Genomic DNA, 24,587 nt, shown 5'->3' with positions numbered 1-24,587 from the left:
TATATTTGCCTATTGTTTCAAAAATGTGTGTGCTCGGAGAAAACGACTTGTGGACTATGCAGTTTATATTGGGCATATATAAGCGGCGGATTGATTTCTGAGTTGTTTTTTTGTTTTTTTTTTAACTAATGAAAATGTTCGGAGATTAATTCTCACAGTGGTCGTTAATGAGAGTTAATGGCTAACTGAAATAACACGTGGTCGGCTAACACTGGCGTTTTGTATCAATTGTTTTTCTGTGAAGTTTCCAGTTCTACAGAGCTCTTCTCTCGGTGCGAGAGAAGCATATTGTGACAAATGTCTTCCCTGACATGTACGTATCCTCTGGGAACAAAGACAACACGACCCCACCTACCGCCGGGAGCACAACAAGGAAAGCCTATTTAGAGCCAATGGCCACAGACCACTTGACCCCGGTGACACCTGATAACAAGGTCATGGGGGACTTGTCCACGTATGAACCGACAAGTTCCCCCGTGGAGACCCCGATTCCCATCCTCTTCAAGAAGGACTTTGAAAAGTTGCCTCGAAGGGATTTTGAAGATGTTTATATCCCGTGCCCCCAACCCAGACAGACAGTAAGCAGACTATACAAGGATGGGTCAGCATAAACTGAACCGAATATCTCTGTAGGGGGGGATGAGCATGAATGTGGTGTTTGCTGCCAATGCATCGACAGTGTAACAGTATAGCATGGTTGCACTTTTTTTTTCTCCACTGTCCTCTATTTGTATTATACTTACCTCTACTATATCTCAATCAAACTTCATTTATGTGGTGACAGCCCCGGCCTCTCCTTTTATGCCTGTCTTCTTTCTTGTCCAAGTATATCCACCCGTACCTTGGATGTGCGTGGCCTTTAAATAATCAGTATGTTCTGCAGAATGAGAATGGAGGGAAATTAACTATTTTATCCTCTTTTTTTTTAGGTTTAAAAATCTAAATCAGTCCTTTTTCCATTATCATTGTTTGCATTTTCAGACTTGTCCCAATTCTCTGTGGAAGACTGAGGACCCAAGCTTTAAGGAGGCTGCCATTCCTGATATAGGTTTATTCATGCACAAAGAATCTGTCAACATCAGCGAGTGGAACAGACTCGCTCATTTTAATAATCCTTTCGGTTTCATGGAGTATAACTACAATGGTAGGCACTTGTGTGTGTGTGTGTGTGTGTGTGTGTACCGGGTTCTATCCTAATGAGGACATTTGGTCCCCATTAGGATAGAAAAACCTGAAACCATCTACCTTGTAGGGACATTTTATGGGTTCCCATGAGGAACAGGGTCTATTTCAGGATTAGGACTTGGTTTTAGGGTTAAGATTAGAATTAGGATTAGGTTAAGGTTAGGGTAAGGGTTAAGGTTAGGCATGTAGTTATGATGGCTAGGTTTAAGGGCAAGGGAGTGAATGTAGTCAATGAGGGGTCCCCACAAGTATAGGAAGATGTGTGTGTGTGTGTGTGTGTGTAGGAGGGAACTTGTGCAAAGGGTGCAAAGTGCATGCTGAAACTAATTAACAGTGCCTTGTGTGCATTATGATTCAACCACGTGATCAATGTATGCATGTGTAAATTTCACTTTGGTCCACAGAGGTGAAGGCAGCTGTGGATTTGATCCCGAAGCCAAAGGAGCCATTACTTTTCCCCAGGAAAGACTCGAATGGATGTGTGCGTTGTGCCGTTGTTGGCACTGCCGGCATCCTCAATGGCTCTCACATGGGACAAGAAATAGATTCACATGATTATGTGTTCCGGTAAGGGTGGAAAGGCCAGACAGGGGCCGAAACGTCAAACCATAAGATTGTGTTTGTAACCGATTTGCCACTAAGGGAAATATGGTTTCAACGCTTAAACGTTTACTGGAGTGATAAATGGCAGTTTCTTTATCACAGATTTCTTGAGTCAAACAGCAGTTTGCTTTGTTGCCTCTCTCTACTTTTCTAAGCTGTTGTGAAGACATTTAAGCCTGTACCACTCCTGCTATTCATGCAGGATATGTGTTAATATTTGCCCATGGTGTGGGTCCTCCTAAGAATCATTTTTCAACACTTCTCACATGAGCATACACATACACACACACACAGTGTCAGAAAAGTTGCATGATTTAAAGCCTATATAACAAGTTTGCTGAAGAGGAAGTAAGCTGTGTGGGTTTTTTTTATTATTATTTTATTTTATCATGTCCCTGCTCACTCACATTTTGAAAAGGGTGTAACGTAGGAGGGTGGAGACGGTGGTGTAGGGCGGCTAAACGTGGCAGTCAACACAAATCTACCCAGAGAGCTCTGTTGGCTAATGGCAGCGTGTCATCGTTCTACCCAACTCATATTTTATTCATCTACGTGTGGGGTCCAACATGTTAGGGGTCCACCCGACAGACTTTTCCTGTAGCTGCTTCATAACATTGGCTGGTAAACCGGGTGTGTGAATGCAGTGGCAGTAGTGTGGGCGTAAATTCGAACTCTCTGGTTCAGAACTTCCATCTAAGCATTACAGCTCAATCAATTGTCCGTGTCTCAGCGATGACACCCTCCTTTTCGTTGTCAGCAGAGCGCTTCCAGGGAGAGTCACAGTGAATGATAAAGTTAGTGGTTCACGGTGGGGCAGTGATATGCACTGTTGCCTTGCAAGAACAGGGTTTGGGGTTCAAGTTTTGGCTCCGATTCCTGTGTGCCTGGAGTTTGCTTGTTCTAGCTGTATTTGTGTGGGTTGCCTCCCCACATTCAAATACGTGAAATGTTAGGGCCTGAGATGCTCCCTCTATTGCCCCCCCTCCTTTTTCTCCGAATTGTACTTGGCCAACTACCCCACTCTTCCGAGCTGTCCTGGTTGCTGCTCCACCCCCTCTGCCGATCCAGGGAGGGCTGCAGACTACCACATGTCTCCTCTGATACATGTGGAGTCGCCAGCCGCTTCTTTTCACCTGACAGTGAGGAGTTTCACCAGGGGGATGTAGCATATTTCCCCCCTCCCCCCGAACAGGCGCCCCAACTGACCAGAGGAGGCGCCAGTGCAGCGACCAGGACACATACCCACATCTGGCTTCCCACCCACAGACACGGCCAATTGTGTCTGTAGGGACGCCCGACCAAGCTGGAGGTAACGCGGGGACTCGAGCCGGAGATCCCCATGTTGGTAGGCAACGGAATAGACCGCTATGCCACCCGGATGCCCCCTCCACTGCCCTTGACCAAGGCACCCTCTAAAAACGCAGGTGTGGCTGCCTGCTGCTCTAAAATGGTGAGAGTGGGTCAAATGCAGAGGAAAAATTTCCCCGCAGGGAATAATAAAGTACAACTTGATTCATCTTAATGGTTCTCTGGGATTGGATTGGATGGTTTCTCAGTTTTAGACGAAGCTTTGTAGTATTTAACTCCAAAATGCAGGGATAGAATTTTCAATTTAAAGTCTAATCTCCGGTTCAGTCTTTTTTTTTTCTTTTGAAAGCCTTTTTACTATTTAATTTAGGCTTCAGTACTTTTGCATGTGTTTAAACAGAACAACGCCCTAGGTTACACCATGGTTAGCATAAATAATTTGACTTCGTTATCTTTTCCTGATACGATAGTGCTCTTTTTGTTGGTGTATTAAGTCTTGATTTCGCAAACAAATACAATTCATTGTGCAAGTACCATTCTATATACGGCTCAGAAAGGCCCAATCTGAATGAGTTTGGAAAGACTATCATTTACAGTCACCTGCACAAACACATGCACACTGTACTGACTGAGCAAATCCTGTGCAATACTGGAAAACTATATCTGACATTGCACTTTATGATAGGATGGGAGGTAAACATGGCCAGAAACAAGGGTGGCATCACAAAGGATATCCATACCGCGTACGGTGTGTATTTAGCATCTGATTTGGCTTTATTGGTAGCAATTTTGCTTTGATCTGAAGAAAATCCCTGTTTCTACTGATAAATCATGATTGTTTAAGATGCCCTGTGGTCTCGTTTGATTCCGATCCTTGTTTTAGGATGAATGGTGTTGTCACAGAGGGTTATGAGGAAGACGTGGGGGGAAAGACCTCAGTATACGTTCACCCAGCCCACTCCATTACAGCATCACTGTATTATTTCAAGAAATACGGATTCAAAACCATCCCTCACAACGAGGTAAAAACACTCAAATAGTGAGGTTCTGTCCTTCGTGTAAATGCACACAAGCAACATGGTGCGTGTTCACACAGCTGCGCTGTTGCTCTTTTGCAGGGTATTAAGTATGTGATGATTCCTGAGGGTCTGAGGGATTTCCAGTGGCTGCAGGGTCTTCTCAGTAGAGAAAGGGTCTCCAATGGTCCATACAAGTACTACCGGTGAATATTTAAACTCTACACACACTGTAAACTGGATGGACTAACATTCACTCACACACAATCATTGTGGTAGTGAGAGAGAGCAGCGTTTTCCCTTGAAGGCAAGTATCCTTTTACAAACTACTACTAGAACTTCCTACTTCCCATGAACTATTGTGTTTTTACATTCCAGGCCATGGACATATTATGCAGGGCAGTTTGATGAAAATCGTTTCTACGTTCTTCATCCAGACTTTCTCAGATATGTGCGGAACAGGTCAAACCTCCATTTGCAATTAATCCTGTGTAATCTAGCCATCTACATGACAAAGCCCTTGTGTGTGCACATTTACATGTGTATCCCTACCACTGTGCTTGCCCATAGGTTTCTGAAGTCTTCACAACTCAACGGAAAGCACTGGGCTATAGTGAGGCCCACCAATGGCGCTTTCACTCTGTTTCTGGCTCTGCACACGTGTGATGTAGTAAGTTAATGTTATTCAAAATTACCCTGAAATTGGGCGTCCGGCTAGCATAGCGGTCTATTCCATTGCCTATCACCACGGAGATCACTGGTTTGAATCCCCGTGTTACCTCCAGCTTGGTCGGGCGTCCCTACAGACACAACTGGCCGTGTCTGCAGGTGGGAAGCCGGATGTTGGTCGAGGCACCTGTTCAGAGGGGAGGGGGAACTGGGGGGAATAGTGTGATCCTCCCACATGCTATTTTCCCCTGGCGAAACCCCTCACTGTCAGGTGAAAAGAAGTGGCTGCTCCACATGTATCGGAGGAGGCATGGTAGCCTGCAGCCCTCCCCGAATCAGCAGAGCGGGTGGAGCAGCAACCACAATAGTTTGGAAGAATGGGGTAATTGGTCGGACACAATTGGGGAGAAGAAGGGAGGAAAAAATCCAAAAAGAAAATCCCCAAGGAACCCAATGAAATCACAGCAGCAGAGTTACAGCACCTCACCTGGAAAAGGGAAACCGGGGCCCCCTCCTGGAGCCAGACCTGGGAAGGGAGCTTGCCGGCAAGCATATGGTGGCTGGGCCTTGGCCCATGGGGCCCGATCTGCATCAGGCCCAGCCCGAAAAAACAACATGGAGCCACCACTTCATGGACCCACCACACGCAGGGATGAGCATTGGGGTAGGGTGCAATGCAGGCCAGGCAGCATGCAAAGGCGGGAACCAGGGCATGCCGACTTCCAGCATCGCAGATTGGTCCTCAGGATGTGGAATATCACCTCTCTACAGGGAAGGAGCCTGAGCTGGTGCGGGAGGTGGAGCAGTACCAACTAGATATAGTTAGGCTCACCTCCACACATAGCATGGGGCTCTGCTCTGGTACCAAACCCCTGGACAGGGGTTGGACTCGTTACTTTTCTGGAGTTGGCCAAGGTGACAGGTGCCGGGTGGGTGTGAGGATACTCACAAGTCCCTGGTTGAGCGCTGCCATGTTGGCGTTCCCTCCAGGGAATGAGAGGGTTGCCTCTATACGACTGCGAGTCGCTGGGGGGAAGGCTCTGACTGTTGTGTGTGCTTGTGGACCGAATAGCAGTTTGGAGTATCTGGCCTTCTTGGAGTCTCTGGGTGGTGTCCTGGATAAGTTTCCACCTCGGGACTCTATAGTTCTGCTGGGGGACCTCAATGCTCACGAGGGCAACGATGGAGAAACCTGGAGGGGCGTGATTGGGAGGAACGGCCTCCCCGATCTGAATCTGAGTGGTGCCTTGTTATTGGACTTCTGTGTGAGTCATTGATGGGCCATAACACACACCATGGTCAAACATAAGGTAATTCATAAGTGTACTTGGTACCAGAATACCTTAGGCCGAAGATTGATGATAGACTTTGTGGTCGTATCATCAGATCTGCAGCCGTATGTTTTGGACACTCGGATGAAGAGAGGAGCAGAGCTGTCAGTTGATCACCACTTGGTGGTGACTTGGATCAGATGGTGGGGAAGGCTGCTGGACAGACCTGGCAAACCCAAACATGTAGTGAGGGTGAACTGGGAACATCTGACAGAAGCCCCTGTCCATGAGGTCTTCAACTCCCACCTCCGGAAGAAGTTCTCGTGTATCCCGAGGGAGGCTGGGGACATGGAGTCTGAGTGGGCCATGTTCAAAGCTTCTATTGCAGATGCAGCAGGCAGGAGCTGTGGTCATAAGGTCATTGATGCCTGTTAAGGCGGCAACCTAAGAACCCGCTGGTGGACACCAGCGGTGAGGGAAGCCGTCAGGCTGAAGAAGGAGGTCTTTCGGGCTTGGTTGGCCCAGGGGTCTCCTGAAGCAGCAGACAGATACCGGGAGGCCAGAAGGGCTGCGGCTTCGGCAGTCACGGAAGCAAAATCTCGAGTATGGGAGGAGTTAGGCGAGGCTATGGAGGAGGACTTTTGGTTGGCCTCAAGGAAGTTCTGGCAAACCATCTGGTGACTCGGGAAGGGGAAGCAGGGCTTGACTCAGGTAGGGGAAGCAGGGGGGGAACTGTTGACTCGGACTGAGGATGTTGTTGAGCAGTGGAAAGAACACTTTGAGGAGCTCCTGAACCCGGCTAACACATCCTCAGTGGAGGAGGTAGAGTCTGGAGACTCAGGGGAAGCCCCACCCATATCCCTGGCAGAGGTCTCTGAGGTAATTAAAAAGCTCCTCGGTGGCAAGGCGTCGGGTGTGGATGAGATATCTTTACCCTTGCGGAAGTGCTGGGAGGGACATGGGAATTTGACCAGCCAGTCTACATGTGTTTTGTGGACTTGGAGAAGGCTTACGACCGTGTACCCAGGGGCACTGTGGGGGGTACTGCGGGAGTATGGGGTACCAGGGCAGTTGCTACAAGCCATCTGGTCCTTGTATAACCAAAGTGAGAGCTATGGCCGCATTCTCAGCACAACGTCAAACATGTATTCGGTGGGTGTCAGACTCCGCCAAGGTTGTCCCTCATCTCCGATTCTGTTTGTGATATTCATGGACAGGATCAAGCCACAGCCAAGGTGAGGAGTATGTCCATTTTGGGAACCTCAGAATTGCATCTCTGCTCTTCGCAGATGATGTGGTTTTGTTGGCTTCATTAGGACATGACCTCCAGCATGCACTAGGGCGGTTTGCAGCTGAGTGTGAAATGGTCGGGATGATAGTCAGCACCTCCAAGTCTGAGGCCATGGTTCTTTACCGGAAAATGGTGGATTGCTCCCTCTGGGTTGGGGATGAGTTGTTGCCTCAAGTGAATGAGTTCAAGTATTTCGGGGTCTTGTTCACGAATGAGGGTAGGATGGAGCGGGAGATTGACAGGCAGCTTGGTGCAGCATCAGCAGTAATGCGGACGTTGTACCGGGCCGTTGTGCTGAAGCGGGAGCTGAGCCAGAATGCAAAACTCTCAGTTCACCGGTCAATCTTCATTCCAACCCTCACCTATGGTCATGAGCTTTGGGTAGTGACCGAAAGGGTGAGATCGCGGATACAAGCTGCTGAAATGAGTTTCCTCCGTAGGGTGTCTGGGCTCAGAGATAGGGCTTAGAGATAGGGTGAGGAGCTCGGACATCCGGAGGGAGCTCGCAGTAGAGCCGCCACTCCTTCGCGTCGAAAAGAGCCAGTTGAGGTGGTTTGGGCATCTGATTAGGATGCCCCCTGGGCGCCTTCCTTTTGAGGTTTACTGGGCATGGCCAACTGGGAGGAGACCCTGGGGTAGACCCAGAACTCACTGGAGGGGCTACATGTCCAATCTGACCTGGGAATGCCTTGTGATCCCCCAGGAGGAGCTGGAGGGCGTTGCTGGGGAGAGGGATGTCTGGAATGCCCTACTTAGCTTGCTGCCACTGCGATCCTACCCTGGAGAAACAGCTGAAGATGAATGAATGAATGAATGAATGAATGAATGAATGAATGAACGAATGAAGGAAAATCCAAAAAGAAAAAAAAATCACCCCAAAATTATTAATCCCCTCTGTGCATGAACAAATCTGTGGTGTATGTAATTTAGCAATATATGCATATGATGAAACTATACTAGACTTGTGCAGGATTAACTGGCAGGATCTCATATCAGTTCCCTTTTTCTTTCTCACCAAGGTTGACGCATATGGATTCATGACAGAGGACTACAGTAAATACCCAAACTACTATGTTGAGAGACATACAAAAACCAATGTTATTTTCTTCATCAACCATGACTACATCATGGAAATGAAAACATGGAAGAAACTGCATGACACTAATATTATGAAGCTTTACCAAAGGAAAGACTCTGGGACAGACTCATAGTGAGTACAGACATGCCTATGAAACCCTGATACCCTGTATACATTATATCAGCATCAGACCTGGGATGGATATTGTTTACAATTGTTTTGTTGCTTGTTTTTCTCTACCTGGAATGTCAGAAAGGAGTGGTTCACAACATTAGAAAAAAATTAGCACCAGGTTTAAGTAAAATGTTATTAAATATTCAATACAACGCCATTTAATAGTGTGTACCACATATCAAGGCTGAGTCCAATACCTCAGCGGCCTCTGTTCGAATCCAGCTCGGGCCTTTTGGTGCATGTCACCCCCCTCTCTCCCCGTCTCTCTCTCACTCTCTCTCTCCTGTCACTATCAAATAAAGGTGTAAAGCAAAAAAAAAATAAAATATATATATATATGGGAAATATTTAAGTGTTGAAGTGTTTGAATGGAATGGAACATTTTATAATTTATATATTTTTCTGTGCGCTCTTTAAGTGCCACTTTTTAGTGTATGTTGATATGGTAAATTCCAGTTCTCTGTGTGGTTAATACCAGGGATTGATGGCAAGTAATATTTTCCTCAGAGTTTACTGCTAGTGGGGAATGTAATTTAAGGTCATGTGCTGCTGCATTGCAGATTTAATCCATATCTATTCTGAAAAAAAAAACAACAACAACTGGAAAACAATGAAAAGAAGTTCATTTTTCTCTTTTTCATTTTTTTCTGTGAAGTTAAAAAAAACGAAATCACAGTTTCATGCAAAATGTGTGCAAAATATGAATCCTTAGACCATGCAGCACAACTTCATCACCATCTGGTGGTCAAACAAATACAAACACTGTCAGATGCGTTGAAACGACGTGGGGTATTGAAACTACTATTGTCTCCATTCGTCCATTCTAACATACCAACATGTCCTTAACTTTCCAGTGGGTTTAATAATGTTATGGAGAAGATACACATCAAAGGCAATATTGTTAACAACTATTAACACTGTTAGCATTAGCAATTGAAACCATTTACATGGAATGAAACTTGAACCAAAAACGTGCGATCCGCCCCCCTTTTTTTTCTCCCCAATTGTTCTTGGCCAATTACTCTATTTTCCGAGCCTTCCCGGTCGCTGTTCCACCCCCTCTGCCGATCCGAGGAGGGCTGCAGACTACCACATGCCTCCTCCGATATATGTGGAGTCGCTGGCTGCTTCTTTTCACCTGACAGCGAGGAGTTTTGCCAAGGGGATGTAGCGAGTGGGAGGATGACGCTATTCCCCCCAGGCATACTGGAGCTGTGTGAAGTCCCCTCCTGCTTCAAACACTCCACTATCATCCCGGTCCCAAAGAACCCTCCATCACTGGACTGAATGTTTACAGGCCCATCGCCCTGATATCTGTGGTCATGAAGTCTTTCGAGAGACTGGTGTTGACACTCCTGGTGGACCCCCTGCAGTTTGCTCACCAGGCAAACAGGTCAGTGGATGATGCATTCAAAATGGGGCCGCACTACATCTTGCAACACCTCGACTCTGCAGGAATGTATGCAAGGATCCTGTTTGTGGACTTCAGCTCAGTATTAAACACTGTCATCCCAGAAGTCTTGTTCACCAGATTAACTCAGCTCACTGTACTAACCCCAACCTGTCAGTGGATCACAAACTTCCTGACAGACAGGAGGCAGCACATGAGGCTGGGGAAAATCACATCCATCCAGCACCTGGACAATCCACCCCCCCACCCCCAGGGATATGTGCTCTCCCCCTCTGCTCTTCTCCCTCTACACAAATGACTGCATCCCAGGAGACCCGTCTGTTAAATTCCTGAAGTTTGCAAGCAACATAACAATCATCTGCCTCATCTGGGATGGTGACGAGTCTGCACACAGACAGGAGGTTGAACAGCTGGCCCTCTGGTGCGGTCATAACAACCTGAACCATCAGGTTTCTGGGATCCACAGTCTCCCGGGACCTAAAGTGGGCATCCAACACAGACACAATCATCAAAAAGGCCCAGCAGAGGATGTACTTCCTGCGACAGCTCAGGAAGTTCAAGCTGCCTCAGGAACTGCTGATTCAGTTCTACTCTGCAATAATCCAGTCTGCTCTCTGCACATCCATCATTTTCTGGTTTGGCTCGGCCACCAAACAGGACAGGAACAGACTACAACGGACAGTCAGGACTGCAGAGAAAATCATTGGTGCCAACCTGCCCTCCATTCAGGAGTTATGCATCTCCAGTGTCAGGAAACGGGCAGGCAACATCACTGCAGACCCATCACACCCTGGTCACAACCTGTTCCAACTCCTCCCCTCTGGTAGGCGCTACAGAGCGCTGTACCCTAAAACAACCAGATATAAAAACAGTTTCTTTCCACATGCAGTCACTCTGATAAACACATAAGAGTCATAGAGTGTCAGAAAAAAATTCCCATGCAATATACCTGTAACACTGAACATCCACTCTACCTACAGATACTGAATTATATATTTTGTAGTTTAAACACAGTTTTAACATATCATCACTGTCAAAATAAATCTAAGTACACTTTATATACCGTATATACATAGTATACACATATTCTGTCATGTCCACCTACCTCATGTATATAAAGTAACCTGTTAACATATTTATTCCAGCATCTTTGCACTCTGCACCATTGCACTATTGTCTTCCTGTTACAACATCATTATTGGGGTTTTTTGCCCCTTTTTACAATATATTTTTATATACATCTATATCTGTACATAGTAGTTAAGGTTTACCTTGTTGTCTTTGTTTTAGCTGTGTGTCTATTCTGTGTAAGGACATGGAGAGCAATGGAGGAGTTAAATTCTATGTATGTGTAGGCCTACACATACTTGGCCATTATAAACTGGTTCTGGTTGTGATTCTGATGTGAAAACAAAATTGTGCTATGCCTAAGTTTCCCCAACAGGGGGCGTAGACTGACACCTTGAGAGTTAATTTTTCACACGGAGAATTCAGAAATTATGTACGCTTAACGCTATTGTGAATATAAATGTAAAGGCCTAGCGTCACCGTCAACTACAATTTGACGACGTCTTGCTGGTGTAGCAAGAGCAGCACGTCTCAGTTTTCTCTGTCCAATAATTTTGTTTCTTCTCCTGGTCAAAAAATATCTGAATGATCACGAGAGCAAAGAAAGATTGACATTGGGTGGCATTTCCAGAGCTTTAAATGCCATTTGATAAAGAGTGAAAGAGTAAAGAGTATAAAGAGCAAATGCCACTAAGTACTTTATATTTATTCATTTGGGAAGATACGTTCAGTATAATATGTATTCATCACAAAAATGCCTGCCGGTATTTATTATGGATGGTCCACCAACCGACGTCGACTTGATACGTTTTAATTGTGCGACAGCAGTAACACAATGAATGGCACACAGAAAATGACACAAGTTGTGTCTGAAAGTGTGTTTTTTTTGTTGTTTGTTTTTTCATTTTGCAGACGAGCTAACTATATAGTCCTCTACACAGAACTCCCTAGATACTGAGGAGGGAATTGTGAATGCGTGAATGATTTCGGACACAGCGTGTGACATCACATGAACGAGTAAAGCCCTGTTTACATAGGACTGGTATAACCTGGGACCTCATGTGATTTGCTGCATGTTGTAGCAGAAATTGAGATTTTTCAGACCAGGCGATTTTTCCAGTTTTCAGATTTTTCCAGTGTTGGGGATCCTGTTCCCACTGTAGCTAATTTTCCTGCTCTTAGTTGACAGGAGTGGTACATGGCGTGGTCCTCTGTTGCATTTTGCCCATTTCTAGGTTTAACGCAAAGTGCAGCTAGAGAGTTGCTTAGATCACGCATCTTCCCTATGTTAGTATTTGGTCAGACAGTAACTGAACTTCTTGACCATATCTGCATGCTTTTTATATTGAGTTGCTGCCGTATGATTTTCTGTTTGGCTATTTGCATTAACGAACAGATCTACCTAACCACTGACTGTATTCTTTATTGCGTAAAACAGCAGAAATAAATAGCAAATCATGATGTCATCAACAGAGGACATGCATTAAAAGAATTATTAGGTGGGGGGGGTTGCTCTGCTCTGAAAACTCACTACTCCAGAGATGTTTACTCCATAGAGTCAATCAGCATACTCACAAAACTGATCATTACATAATGACACACTTAAAGTAAATCTGTCCCGTTTCTGATGAATGCCATTTTAAAGAAAGAGAATTTTGTCAAGTCACACATGTCAACAAAGGGCAAAAATGAATTGCTGGGATTCAGGAGGATTTTTCCATCAACCATCCCACACTCCCACAAGGAGTCGTTGTTCTACATAATATTATTTGTTTAAACATAATATTATTTGTTTAAATATATAGAATACCATCTCTCCAGCTCTACTTGAGCCAAAACCTAGCTGCAGTGAAATCACAGATGTTGCGTTTGGAAGTGTAAGTCATTATTGGATAGCTTCATAATGTCACCAGTCCGCCGTATGGTTCAGCCTTCCGCTCTGATCTCCTTAATGCTTTAGATACGTCCCAGGTTGTCCTTGGTCTTCTTTTTTTTTAGAAATAGAAAGGAGAGTAAACATTTTGTCGGCAAATCTATCGGAGCGTGTTATTGTATGTGTGTGTGTGGGGGGGGTCGCGCGTGCGCATTGGAATTCATTTGGTAGGGTCATGTGCCAATGCGCATGCGTACTATAAATGTGGCGTTTTTTTGTTTTTTTGTTTGTCGGGGGTTTACACGTTTTTGGGAAGTAAAAATGGAAGTAGAAATACATTTTTGGCCGTTTCCCGATCATATTTCAAAAGAAAGTATAAAAATGACCGATCCACTATGTGTGTATCGTAAAGAGAAAACAACAGTGGTTCGAACAGCTACGAAGTGAATACAACACTCCCAGCATCCCTTGCGTCATTACTGTGATGTTAATCTTATAATTAAATATATTCTATTAATTTTTGTGTTTTTTATTACGAGTACACGAGTTTGTTAACATGAACACACTTAACTATTATTGTTCAAATTTTTGTGGTGACCCATCAATTAGATTTATATCTCTGCAGAAGGCTACCATGTCTCTACAACCAGTAGTCAGTACACTCTTGTTTCTCTTCAGATCGTATAAATCTTTCGCCTTTTACTAAAGATTTCCGTGGAGAGGAACACTATGAGTATCAACTAATTTTTTGATGCCCTGTCGAAAGACGGGGCTTCCTTCTTTGTTGAAAATTAACCAATTTAAGAATCATGCTGTGACATAAAACGCAGTCATGCTATCACTGACTCTGTATTGTGTAATGGAGCGTGATAGCATGAACGTGTAGTGCACCTTTGAAGTCTCATGCACCTTCGTCATAATAACGGGAAATGCACGTGGAATGGGTGCCAACATCCGCTACCGTGTTATAAACACATTTAAAATAAGCAATGATCCTTTTCGGTGCTGAGCCATTTGAGTAACGATCATCTCAAAACCAATGGACCCATGCATGGAGGTTGCACTTCTCTGTTCATTGGTTTCTACATTGCTGTAAGGTAAACACAAAAGTCCCACGTGAACTCCGTATGTGACTTGAGGAATTTAGCCAGCCTTGAGGCTGTTGAATCAGGTAAAAAAAAAAAAGTCACAAAAATCAAGCAAAGAAAGTCACACTCACTTTACTTGTAAATTTGCCCCTAGTCAAACAATTTATTTATGAGTACGAACGCTTAGATTCAGCACTCTAACGAAAAGTGCTCTGTAAATAAAACAAAGGTAAAGTGTGTTGCCTCAACAAAAAAAAGAGAAAGAATCAGACATTCAGCAGTGACAATTGTTTGACTTTCAAGTAATAGGCAAATTTCAGAGGGTATTTTGTCAGCGTCGACGATTTTATATCACCCCCCTTTTTGTTTAATCCAGTTTGCTTGAAATGTGTTGTGTGTTTTTGCTGTAATTCCTCTGCGCATTTTTTTCAAGCTTCCCCCCACCCTGTAATGCACATTCACGTTTGGATGCAGTATCGGTCTGTATATCCTCGGCTGTTTCAGCAGACTGTAACGAACATCCATGCCATTAACAAATGCAGTAAGGCTATTAAATATGACCCCCCCCCCACACACACACACTTCTCTCTCCGGTTCCTCTCTCAGCTCCGCCCGGCGAAAACGTGACACACATCGGTTGTGTGACAGGTCATGTGACCAGCCGAAGCGTTGATCCGGAAGGTGGGGGGGAGCTGATGTTACTGCTAGTCCAGCTCGCCTGCATTCCTCCTCTCCCCGAAGCCTGCCTGAGAAAGAAAGAGAGAGAAAGAGAAACGGGAGAGGAAAAAACACCAATAATTATTCAAAGGCGTATTGGGATTTATGTACTGTTGAGGCGGCCTTGCCAAGGATCTAATGAAGAGACTAGGGCTCGCGAATAGCCACGTCTAGGCTCCACCTTTGGACATATACATGATTAAAAAGCCGTGTTTTGTTGGGTTTTTTTTTTATTGGTTGTTTGTTTTTAATAACGGGGTATTTCGTTGATCATCCCGTGTAGGTCAGCAGTCGTAAACGAGTTTTTTTTGAGGGGGGGGGGATAGCCTGCAGTCTTTCCACGGCGAATGTATTTCTTTTTTTAATGAGGATTGCAAGATGGCTGATGACAGCTACCCCTAACAAGGACAGAATAGCGACGTCCCCTTTAAGATTAGAAGGGTATATTTTTGTATTTATACCGATTCTGTTTGACGATGTCTGCTGTAAGCGGCACTGACTACATGTCAGTAATTGCAACTGCGGTTTGAGAAATAAAAAGTCCAGATGTAGCCTGTATTTACGCCTGCGCTTTGGGGTCGAAAATGGTGAGGTGACGTCTGAGGTAATTGCATGATTTAATCGAAGCTGAGGAAGTAGACAAATATGTTGTTGGCTAATGGCTGAGGTGACAAATGTCTTGAATTCGTAGGAGAAAAAAGACCGATGTAAAAGGGGGTCGCCGCGTAATCTTCGGGTCAAAGAGACGTTTTTGGTGGATCTGTCGGCGAAAACCAAAGGCTCGCCACAGCAGCCAACATTCCAGCGGATTCTAAAACCCTTTGTTTTGTGCGCATGAACTGGATTCGGCTATTAAACGATTAACTATGCAGCACATAGCCCTTAAATTATGCCCTGTGTCTGTTTTCGCTTTCCGTACAATTACACGGCCTTCACGGTCGCCCGAAAAGTGACTATTGTGAGAAAAGCTGAGGCCTTGTGTATAGATATGCGAGTTTCGCCTGTGCCACATACGAGGCGTTATTCATCAAATAGAATAGACAGTATTATGTCGCTGTCGTGTCAAAGTCCGTTGCAGCGTAGCGCTATGTTTGTCGAAGGGCTGAGGATACTCGTCAGATGTATCTGATGTGTAAAATAGTGTTTTATGTGTTTCACCTGACTGCCAATTTGCCTCGTTGTTGGATATAATTTCTCGTGGAGGCTCCCCAAAGAGTCTCATTTCTGATTCAACGGACAAAAGCATTACGCTGCATTGTGATTATTGGAAAAACACCAACCTTGAGCTATCGATGTGTAAGGTTCAGGTGTAAAACCCTCTGTGTAAAAACCTATTCAGGGTGTGGGACAAGGCAGTCAGGATATTCTCCGTTTTTTTTTTTTACGATTTTCTAGGTTCGGCTCTTAGTCCGAATCAGTTTCGGATATATAATCAACTGACGTGGAGATCAGGCTCATTAACTTGAAGGTAAGGGCCTACGCAGACAGGGGGGAAAAAAGGTGAGCGATCAAGTGTCTTTGCTATACAGAGATTGATTCACGTTATTACTCATGTACTAGTCGGTATGAGTAGACCTGTAGATAATAAAATAAAACCTCAAACACGGTGGTTCTCTGTGCCTTGCTTGCATTTCATGGTTAATCTGTAGCTGACAAAGAGTGTTGGCCATAGCTGCTTCCTGTAAACCTACACACATAGACACTGAGAAGCTCGACTGAGAAAGCAGGCCTAGCGAGCGTGATTTAGAGTAAAGGAAAGCACCCTTTACTGTAACAGGCATAACGTCAGCCACTACTGTGTGTTGTAATCACAAAGGTGTTGTCATTGTTGCCTGAAGCCTTCTAAGGTCATTTTCTGGAATTTGCCTTCATGCCCCAGCAATAAGCAATACTAGTCATCTGTCAGGGAGTCTCTCACCCACGTTTTACACAGACTTGGTTTCAGCTGGACACTTGTGTTGGACTATATGAAGAGATTCTTTGCAATCGCAACAGTACTGTTTTTAAGTTTCACTCGGCAACCAGAGTGTGCTAGCATCACATTTCCTTACGTTGAGGACAGAGAGACCGAAAGCTAGTCACAAGGAGCTAGTGATATATAAGATTTCAAGAACTGGCATTGGTGTATGCCTGGCTGGACCATGATGGCTTCTGATATGGCCGAGACATGGAGGAACTGTTTCGAGGAGGAGTTGATCTGCCCCATCTGCCTGCACGTCTTCTCAGACCCCATCCAGTTGCCCTGCAAGCACAACTTCTGCCGCGGCTGCATCAGCGAGGCCTGGGCCAAAGATTCCACACTGGCTCGCTGCCCTGAGTGCAACCATGCTTACACACAGAAGCCCAGCTTGGAGAAGAACCACAAACTGTCCAACATTGTCGAAAAGTACAATGCCTTGAGCATTGAAAAGGCTGCCACACCAGCCTTGCAGTGTATCCTCTGTCGCCGCGGCCCACCGCTCCCTGCAGTGAAAGTTTGCCTGCGCTGCAATGCTCCCTGCTGCCAATCCCACATCCAGACACACCTGCAGCAGCCATGCTCAGCCCTGGGGCACCTGTTGGTGGAGGCTGAGGCTGTGAAGGCCTGGACCTGCCCGCAGCATGACGAGTACAGGCTGTACCACTGCGAGGCTGAGCAGACTGCCGTCTGTCAGTACTGTTGCTTTGCCCGCTGCCATCCCAGCCATGGCCATGCAGTCACCGACGTTGAACTACGACGTAACGATATAAGAGTAAGGATATTCTTTTTATACCTAGTAATGTATACATACATACACATGGAGAGTTGCTTTTATAACTGCATATAAATTAACTCCCTTTTGCATTGAGTCTACTCACATTCTTATATCATGACCGAAAACAAAATCACTGCCAGTACTGTCTACTCTGATAAGGGATTGTCGTGACTAAAGTAGAAATACATGTTATTAAAGCTGATAAGTGATTAATAACACAATTCAGTTTAATCTAAATCTGAATAAAAGTTATTCGGCATGGTGGCCTGTCAGGTGTTCATCAGTTGATAAGTGCATGTAGAACAGCTTTACAGGAGTCATTTGAGTATTGGTTATTAGGGTAATAAAAGAAAGAAACGACCAACAATTAAGGAGGAGGGCTGCATTTTAATGCTGTTCCTGACTGCATAAAAGACCTAGTAAAGGGGGAGACCCTTCAGTATATGTGGATAAAAAGCAAAGCTTTAACTATCCTTTGATGGTCATACCAAATGGAATGGTTTAATGAAAAACAGAATTGCCCAATTTCGGAGGCTATTGAAATTTGAGTGTGTGTTTTTAGTGCTAGCCTGTCTATCCTTTAGCTGACTTTTGTTCAATTAGTGTCCATTCCAAGCCATGTGTTGGAATGACAAACAATGCAGTTGAGGGTGGAACAATGAAAGGCTCTCAGTCGGCCTTATCTCCCCAGCACAGGTGCATCCTAGCTTGGGATCACCAGTTGTAGGGGGTGGGGGGTGGGATGCAGCAGCAGAAGAGAGGAAGGGCTTTTGGGGGAAGAAATTAAAGTGATTCGTCACCACCATTCTGTGGTTTCCTTGAGCGTTTTTATGAACTTCTCTTCCTGGGGGTACGGTGTAGCATGCTATAGTTGGTGGAACGGAAGTGGGATGGTTTGCCTGGCCGTTTTTCTTGGTGGTGGGTGTATTATTAGGTAGGTGGTAGCAGATTGAGTTTAGTCAGCAGGGACCTGTAAAGGCCTCAACATTGACTCATACAATACACCCAGTGCTCCTTTTTGGTGTCAAATTGACAAGTTAGGGGGTTTCTTCCCGGCAGTAAAGCTATGACTCAGCTTGCAAATACTTAATAGTTTGCTTGGGGCAGGAGAATGGCCACAGGTTAAGACTCGGTCTTAATTTAAAACTGTGCTAACGAATCCTTTACAGCTGCTCCTGTTGGGTCATTATCATAAAACATTCTGTTTTTGACATGGGGATAGTTTTACCAGCACTCCAAACCTCATGTGACCTCCACTCTGAATAGGAGGTATCAGAGAAGGAATGCACTGTGACCCCCCCCCCTTCAGCCACTCACTAGCCCCCCTCCTCCATAAGCCCCTACCACATTCACCCCACTAACCCCCATGGTACACCATGCTCTCTGGGCTAGGACTGACCTTCCCTCTGGCTCTGCTCCCCTGCTCTAGTGATTCTGATGGGAAAAGACACTATGTTGAAATGACAGCTAAACAGTACCCTCCCCTTCTTATACTCGCCCCCAACCCACTACCACCACCACCCAAAGGTACATTCTCTTGTTACCCCCTTGGGGGAACTATGGCTCCTCTGACCCTGTTATTCCCCTGGCCTCTGCACAGAGCCTAAATCTATCAATCAGCGCAATCAGGTCACAGTCCTGGATTTAACTGTGGTTTGTGTGCGCATCTGTGATTGTTGCATGCGTGTGTGGTTGTTGTATATATGTGACCATGGGGGTGCATGATCTTGCAGCATTGACCTGTAGGACTAATGACTGCAGAGAGTGAAATGTTCCCATTAGTGTCCCACTCAGTTCTGTTTTTACCTAATCCCAGGCCCATCACCAAGCCTCTCTTGACATTTTTTTTCTATCTGGATCAGATTCACATTACTGGATTACTTGTGCACTGCTCACAGTTTTTCAAAAAACCCTAAACCACTCTACCAAGCCTAAATTTAGAACGCTTAACTAATATTACTTATGTTTAACATCAAAGTTCATACAATGAGAGCCATAAGAATCTGTGACCATCAGAGCCACTCCTCCTTTGTGAATGCTAGACTCAACTTATGCAGTCAATAGAGGGAGCAATCTAAAGGTCCTGCTGGTGCCGCACGAGGCCCGTCCACGTTGGCTTTGTTTGCCGTCAGTGGTGCCGGCTAAGGATCTCAGTCAGGCCCGAGCAGGCATCTGCTGTTGTTGACACACAATTACCGTCCCAGAAATAACGACTGTTGTTGTCACAACATTGCCATGACTCAGAGAACAGGCCCTGTACGGCTGAATACATGTGCATCTGCTGGAGAAGGAAGAGGAGTGCGAGAAGGAGCAGTGGGGGTGCACCAATAGATAAAAGGAGTCACAAGGAGAGTAGAGCATGGGGGAGTGAAAGTAAAGCAAGGGGGAGAAGAGCTGCTGTAGCTTTTTCTGCCTCTTTATGCCCATTTATCCATCTCTGCTCCCTCCCTCTAGTTCCCCTCCATTATTCCTCACTCACTCATGCAAACACAAAATAGCTGTTGGTTGCTATGACAGCATCCCCCCTCCTTCTCCCCCCACTTACAGGGATTGTGAGCTGGATGGAGACTAAATTAGCCAGTTCCCTGGCTTCTAATATCTCAAAAACATGGGGAGGGGATGCTAGTGGCTAGTTGTGGTCACTGCTCACCAGGCCTAAAAATGAACCAATTCAAGAATCTTTTCTTTCTGTCTGTCTGTCTTTTTTCTCCCCTCCCTCCTTTCCCTCTGTATTTTTGTCCTTAACATCCTCATGTTCCTCCTTTTGATTTTTTTTCCCCTCATAGCAAAGCCTGTTGAGGCAACAGGAGCGAGTTGAGGAGAGAGTGCAGGACATTGAAGAACAGCTTTGCAAACTCGACTCTGACAAATGTGTTGTGGAGGTATGTTTGGCACCATGGGCCTATACATTTCATGGGGGCCCTCCACAATTTTATGTAAAATGAGGGGGAAAAAATGGGTTGATATTTGCATTAAGGTGTGTTTTGAATATGTGTGTGCTTCTTTTTGCCCTCTATAGGACAGGGTGTGTGAGTTGAAAGAGGAGGTGCGTTTGCAGTACCAGCGGATGCATCAGCTCTTGGAAGAGGACCTGGGTAGAACATTGGAGGCACTCGACAGGGCTCAGTCCCGGTTCTGCCAGGAAAATGCTGCCCAGGTTCTCGCCCTGGGAGAACAGCGCCATGAAGCCCAGAAGCTTCTAAGCTCTGTCCAGACGGCCTTCAGTAAAGCAGAGGAACTCAGTTTCATGAAGAACACCAAGCCTGTCAGAATCCTTATGGATAGGTTAGAGAGATGCCTTTCAAAACGTCTATCCTCAAAATGACTATTTACATTTTTGCATTTGTTTAATGTAGCCTACAGTTGTGTTTCTAGGTGGACCACTCATCTGGCGCATTGCGTCTCTCTGTATTTTTCACAGGTCTCAGGCATGTTTGGGCACTGCTCTCCCTCCTTACAAAGTGGGAAGTCTAAATTCAAAGCTGTTCCTTTCTGAACTCTCAAAGAGAGAGAAGAGCTTGCGGAGAACACTGGAAGGTAGGAGCCTAAACCTCTTTGTGGTTTCTCTCTAGACATGGCTCACATAAATGCCTCAAATTTACATCAGATTATTTGTAGCCAGTCTGAGTTTTAAGTTCTTCTTTCATAATTTTTCACCACCTCCCCTACCCATTTTCTCCCCCACTCTCTCTCCCAGCTCCCCTCACCCCTCCTTCCAACTTCCTGCAGTCTGTCCCTGCTTACGCCAGTGGTCAGAGCTCTGGTTCAGGAGCAGAGAAACGGAAGCACTCCACCGCCTTCCCAGATGGAAGTGGGAATGTTGGGAAAACCCCTGCTACCGGTTTCAAAGAGTCTTCCTCTTCCTCCTCATCTTCATCCACATCCATGGCCAAGCAGCCATACCTGGGTTCCGGCTCAACCTCAGGAGAGGGCCAGTCCACCAATCAACAACCTCTTGGCCCCTGTGGCCCCTCCCACATTAGTGAGGGCAGCGGAACAGGAAGTGGCAGCGGATCACTGACCAATCATCATTCAGGCTCAGTGTTTGGCTCCTCACACTTTCCTCATGGAGGTAGTAGCTCTTCCCATTCTTCCCAGCAGGCAGTGCTGCCTCAGTACGGGGGCCGTAAGATCCTTGTGTGTACGATGGATAACTGCTACTGCTCTGGAGTACCCTCTGTGTCAGGCCACCGCAGCCATCCCCCATACCCACGGTCGGGTTCATTCCCCTGGGTCAGTGCCCAGGACTATCCCCCACCCCCAGGTCTGGCCTCTGGGGGTCCATCAATGCAGGGCTTGGCAGTGAGGGACTGGATAGATGCCTCACAGACACACAGACATGCAGACTTCTATGGGCTCTATGGGCAGCCCTCTGCAAAGCACTATGTCACAAGTTAACATGGACATACACACACCTGCACATACAGTATATGCACACACATTTAGATATAGAAACTAACACCCAAATAGTAAGCCTGTACAGGCTGTATAAACAGGATAATGCACATGAACACTCAGATTTATTGCAATTCTTTACTACACACACTTAAACAAATGTTAATATATACTCTCTTGCTCGCTCTCTCTCTCTCTCTGTCTGTCTCTCACACACACACACACACACACACACACACACACACACACACACACACACACACACGTGTGTGTGTAGAACACATACATGCTTTCGGGGGCAGGGTTGAACTGTTTTATTTCCTTTTTTTGTCCTGTCAGTGTATTATGCATAAAGTGTCGATGCATAAACTGCAACATTCACTCTGGTACACCTCAGCTGGACATAGGATTTTATACACACCAAGATTCAGTGGTCAATGCATAAACTTTGAGCACTGCACAATGGGCCTATGACAAAGGGATGAGGCGCATTGTTTTATTTAAATAGCAGGAGATGGATTGTTGGAAAGGCTTCACCTAAGATGAGGCCAAACAGAATGGGGATAATCCTATGCCATGTTGAGCTTTCTGGTTTTAGTCCCCTAGCGTCTTATGTTTCCCTATGAAATTGTCCCTCAAAGTTGTACCGAGGTTGATTGCCTTATGTTAGCTCTATCATACGTTATTCTGCTCATCAGATTTTGTTTGGTAGATTCTTCTACATGGACAACTGTCACTATGTGTCCCTTGATTTGGTTGCTGCACTTTGGCCTCCTTTCATTGCTGAGTTCAGGGATGTATCGTACAGCTTGAACACAAAATGCTCTTCCATGTTCCCCACTGTGTGGAACACCCACAATGCACTTGGGGACGCCTTGGTATGCCTGGACTACGGATGCCAACCCACAAGAGGACACTGGAGCTGTGTCTGAGGGGGCTCATTGACCCTAACCTAGTCCTCTGCATTCTGGGAATCCAGCCCCTATTCCTAGCACTCCCTTTCTGGAGGGAGGATCCAATCCCCCTTCCTGCTGCCAGGCCTCCCATAGGACTGAAATTCTTTGTCTGAAAGAGACTGTTTCCATTTAATAGTAACTACGACATTTGTGTTATGTGCTACATCCATAGGTTTCATGTTTGTCTTCAAAGACTTGTTGAAACAGAGGCAAGACTGGACAGACTAACCTAATCAACACAAGCATCTGGAGTGTTGACGACGCTGTAATTGTACTTCCTGCAGGGCAAAGATGTCACTTCCTCTCAACAAGCACACTAGCTCTGGCTTCCTGTTTGCGGCTGTAAGCATGCGGGGAAGATTTTTATAAGCACTCGAGAAAAAAAAGAAGAAAAAAAGAAGAGCAATGGGAAAACTGTATGCAGGTTTAAAAGAGTGCGTCAAAAAAGGATGGGATAATTTTTTTCATGAACTTTTTCTAAAGAAAGAGACTGGACTGCTTGATGTAAGCAAATGTTCAAAATCCACAAGGAAGTTGTTACAAGAACATTCAACCCAACATTTAAAAAAAAGAAAAAAAAAGGAGAAGTATCTTTTTTTGTAAATATTTTGTGAAATGGAAAAATTACGGACATGTCATTTGGAGGAAGGTTCCAAATAAATCAAGGAATTTAAACCTGCCTCTGCTGTTAACTGTGTACAAAGCCCCCATTTCGTCACACAGGCTTCACATTTCTCACATCCGTCAGAGGATTGAATCTCATCGTCCGTATGTACTGTAGCTCAGTGTTTTTCCATATGCCCCCTCAATCATACAGCTGACACACTAATATAGTAAATGACACGAAGAGAAACTGAGATCCTCCCCCTCCAGATACCGCAGCGGTCCCCAGCAACTGTGCCACCCCAAGTATCAGGTCTGCTGTTACTAGATGAATATGCAGCAAAGCTTTCGGGGTTGCTTGCCTTGTCTAATTTGCATTATTTCATGAGGGTATTGCTGTATTTACTCCCCCCCCGCCCCCCCCAAGATGGGCCCATTTCACCACAGCTTTAAATGTCTTTGTGTCCATCCAGTTCAAACATGGCCCCTGAGTATATGTGGGTGGGAGCCTGCAGAGAGAGAACAGGATGGGTAAGATGAGGCTCGAGGAGTTGTCATTCAAATGGTGAGCGAATGTGCGTGCATGTGTGTGTGCATGCGTATGTGTGTGCATGTGTGTGTGTGTGTGTGTGTGTCCCCTTTGGGTATTAATCCCCTTCAGAGAATAGGAATGCTCCGTGTGTGTGTGTGTATGTGCGTGTGTGTGTGCAAGACAGAGGGTGGAATGCAAAAGCATTACCGTCTTAGTTCATGTTCTCATGGTAAATTAATATATTAAGCGTTTTAAGTTTGACATTTCGGGAGAGGCCGAGGGAAAAGCAGTGCTTATGTATGTTTCACTGTCTTTACACAATCTTCACTGTAGCTATCCTACTTTCAGATCCAGTCCTCTCTGCAACCGTTACCATTATACCAAAATGTATAAATCCCGTTTATTTCATGGGACGCTCAGATGAGTCTTCGGTTCGGCTGTCTGGTTAGAAACGGGTTTAACTTGAATACATGGTTGGTTTGTCTGTTTTGTGATAGCTGCCAAAAATTAGAAGGAGAAACGAGGGCAACCACAAAGCGTTTTGTTTTATTTTCATAAAAGAAAACAAAAAACCCATTAAACCTAAAATAAATTCAAGATAACCAAACGTCCAT

General features: G+C 45.4%; 2 protein-coding genes and 1 non-coding gene across 4 annotated transcripts; all 3 read left to right on the top strand.

Annotated features, from left to right (window-relative positions):
• Window positions 1–392: 392 nt before the first annotated feature.
• On the top strand, window positions 393–8,554 carry LOC130127150 (alpha-N-acetylgalactosaminide alpha-2,6-sialyltransferase 1-like). Its single transcript, XM_056296721.1, has 8 exons — window positions 393–578; window positions 982–1,144; window positions 1,590–1,752; window positions 3,980–4,118; window positions 4,215–4,318; window positions 4,491–4,574; window positions 4,683–4,782; window positions 8,363–8,554. Exons 1-8 carry the CDS (start codon window positions 393–395, stop codon window positions 8,552–8,554), a joined length of 1,131 nt encoding a protein of 376 aa, XP_056152696.1.
• Window positions 8,555–13,605: 5,051 nt separating this feature from the next.
• On the top strand, window positions 13,606–13,721 carry LOC130128111 (U5 spliceosomal RNA). Its single transcript, XR_008811881.1, has one exon. It is a non-coding gene; the product is annotated as a U5 spliceosomal RNA (small nuclear RNA).
• A 996-nt stretch (window positions 13,722–14,717) lies between these two features.
• trim8b (tripartite motif containing 8b) lies at window positions 14,718–23,513 on the top strand. 2 transcript variants are annotated; one of them, XM_056297346.1, is made up of 6 exons: window positions 14,718–17,484; window positions 20,274–20,369; window positions 20,507–20,772; window positions 20,909–21,024; window positions 21,185–21,559; window positions 23,011–23,513. In XM_056297346.1, exons 1-6 carry the CDS (start codon window positions 16,879–16,881, stop codon window positions 23,064–23,066), a joined length of 1,515 nt encoding a protein of 504 aa, XP_056153321.1. In that variant the 5' UTR covers window positions 14,718–16,878; the 3' UTR covers window positions 23,067–23,513. The 2 variants fall into 2 exon arrangements, with proteins under 2 accessions (XP_056153321.1, XP_056153320.1); XM_056297345.1 differs by having other exon boundaries at window positions 21,185–23,513.
• Window positions 23,514–24,587: the final 1,074 nt, after the last annotated feature.

Source organism: Lampris incognitus, chromosome 17, assembly GCF_029633865.1.
Source record: "Lampris incognitus isolate fLamInc1 chromosome 17, fLamInc1.hap2, whole genome shotgun sequence".
NCBI classification, from domain to species: Eukaryota; Metazoa; Chordata; class Actinopteri; order Lampriformes; family Lampridae; genus Lampris; species Lampris incognitus.
The sequence above is the reverse complement of the archived record's forward strand: the minus strand, read 5'-3'. Positions and strand labels throughout refer to the sequence as shown.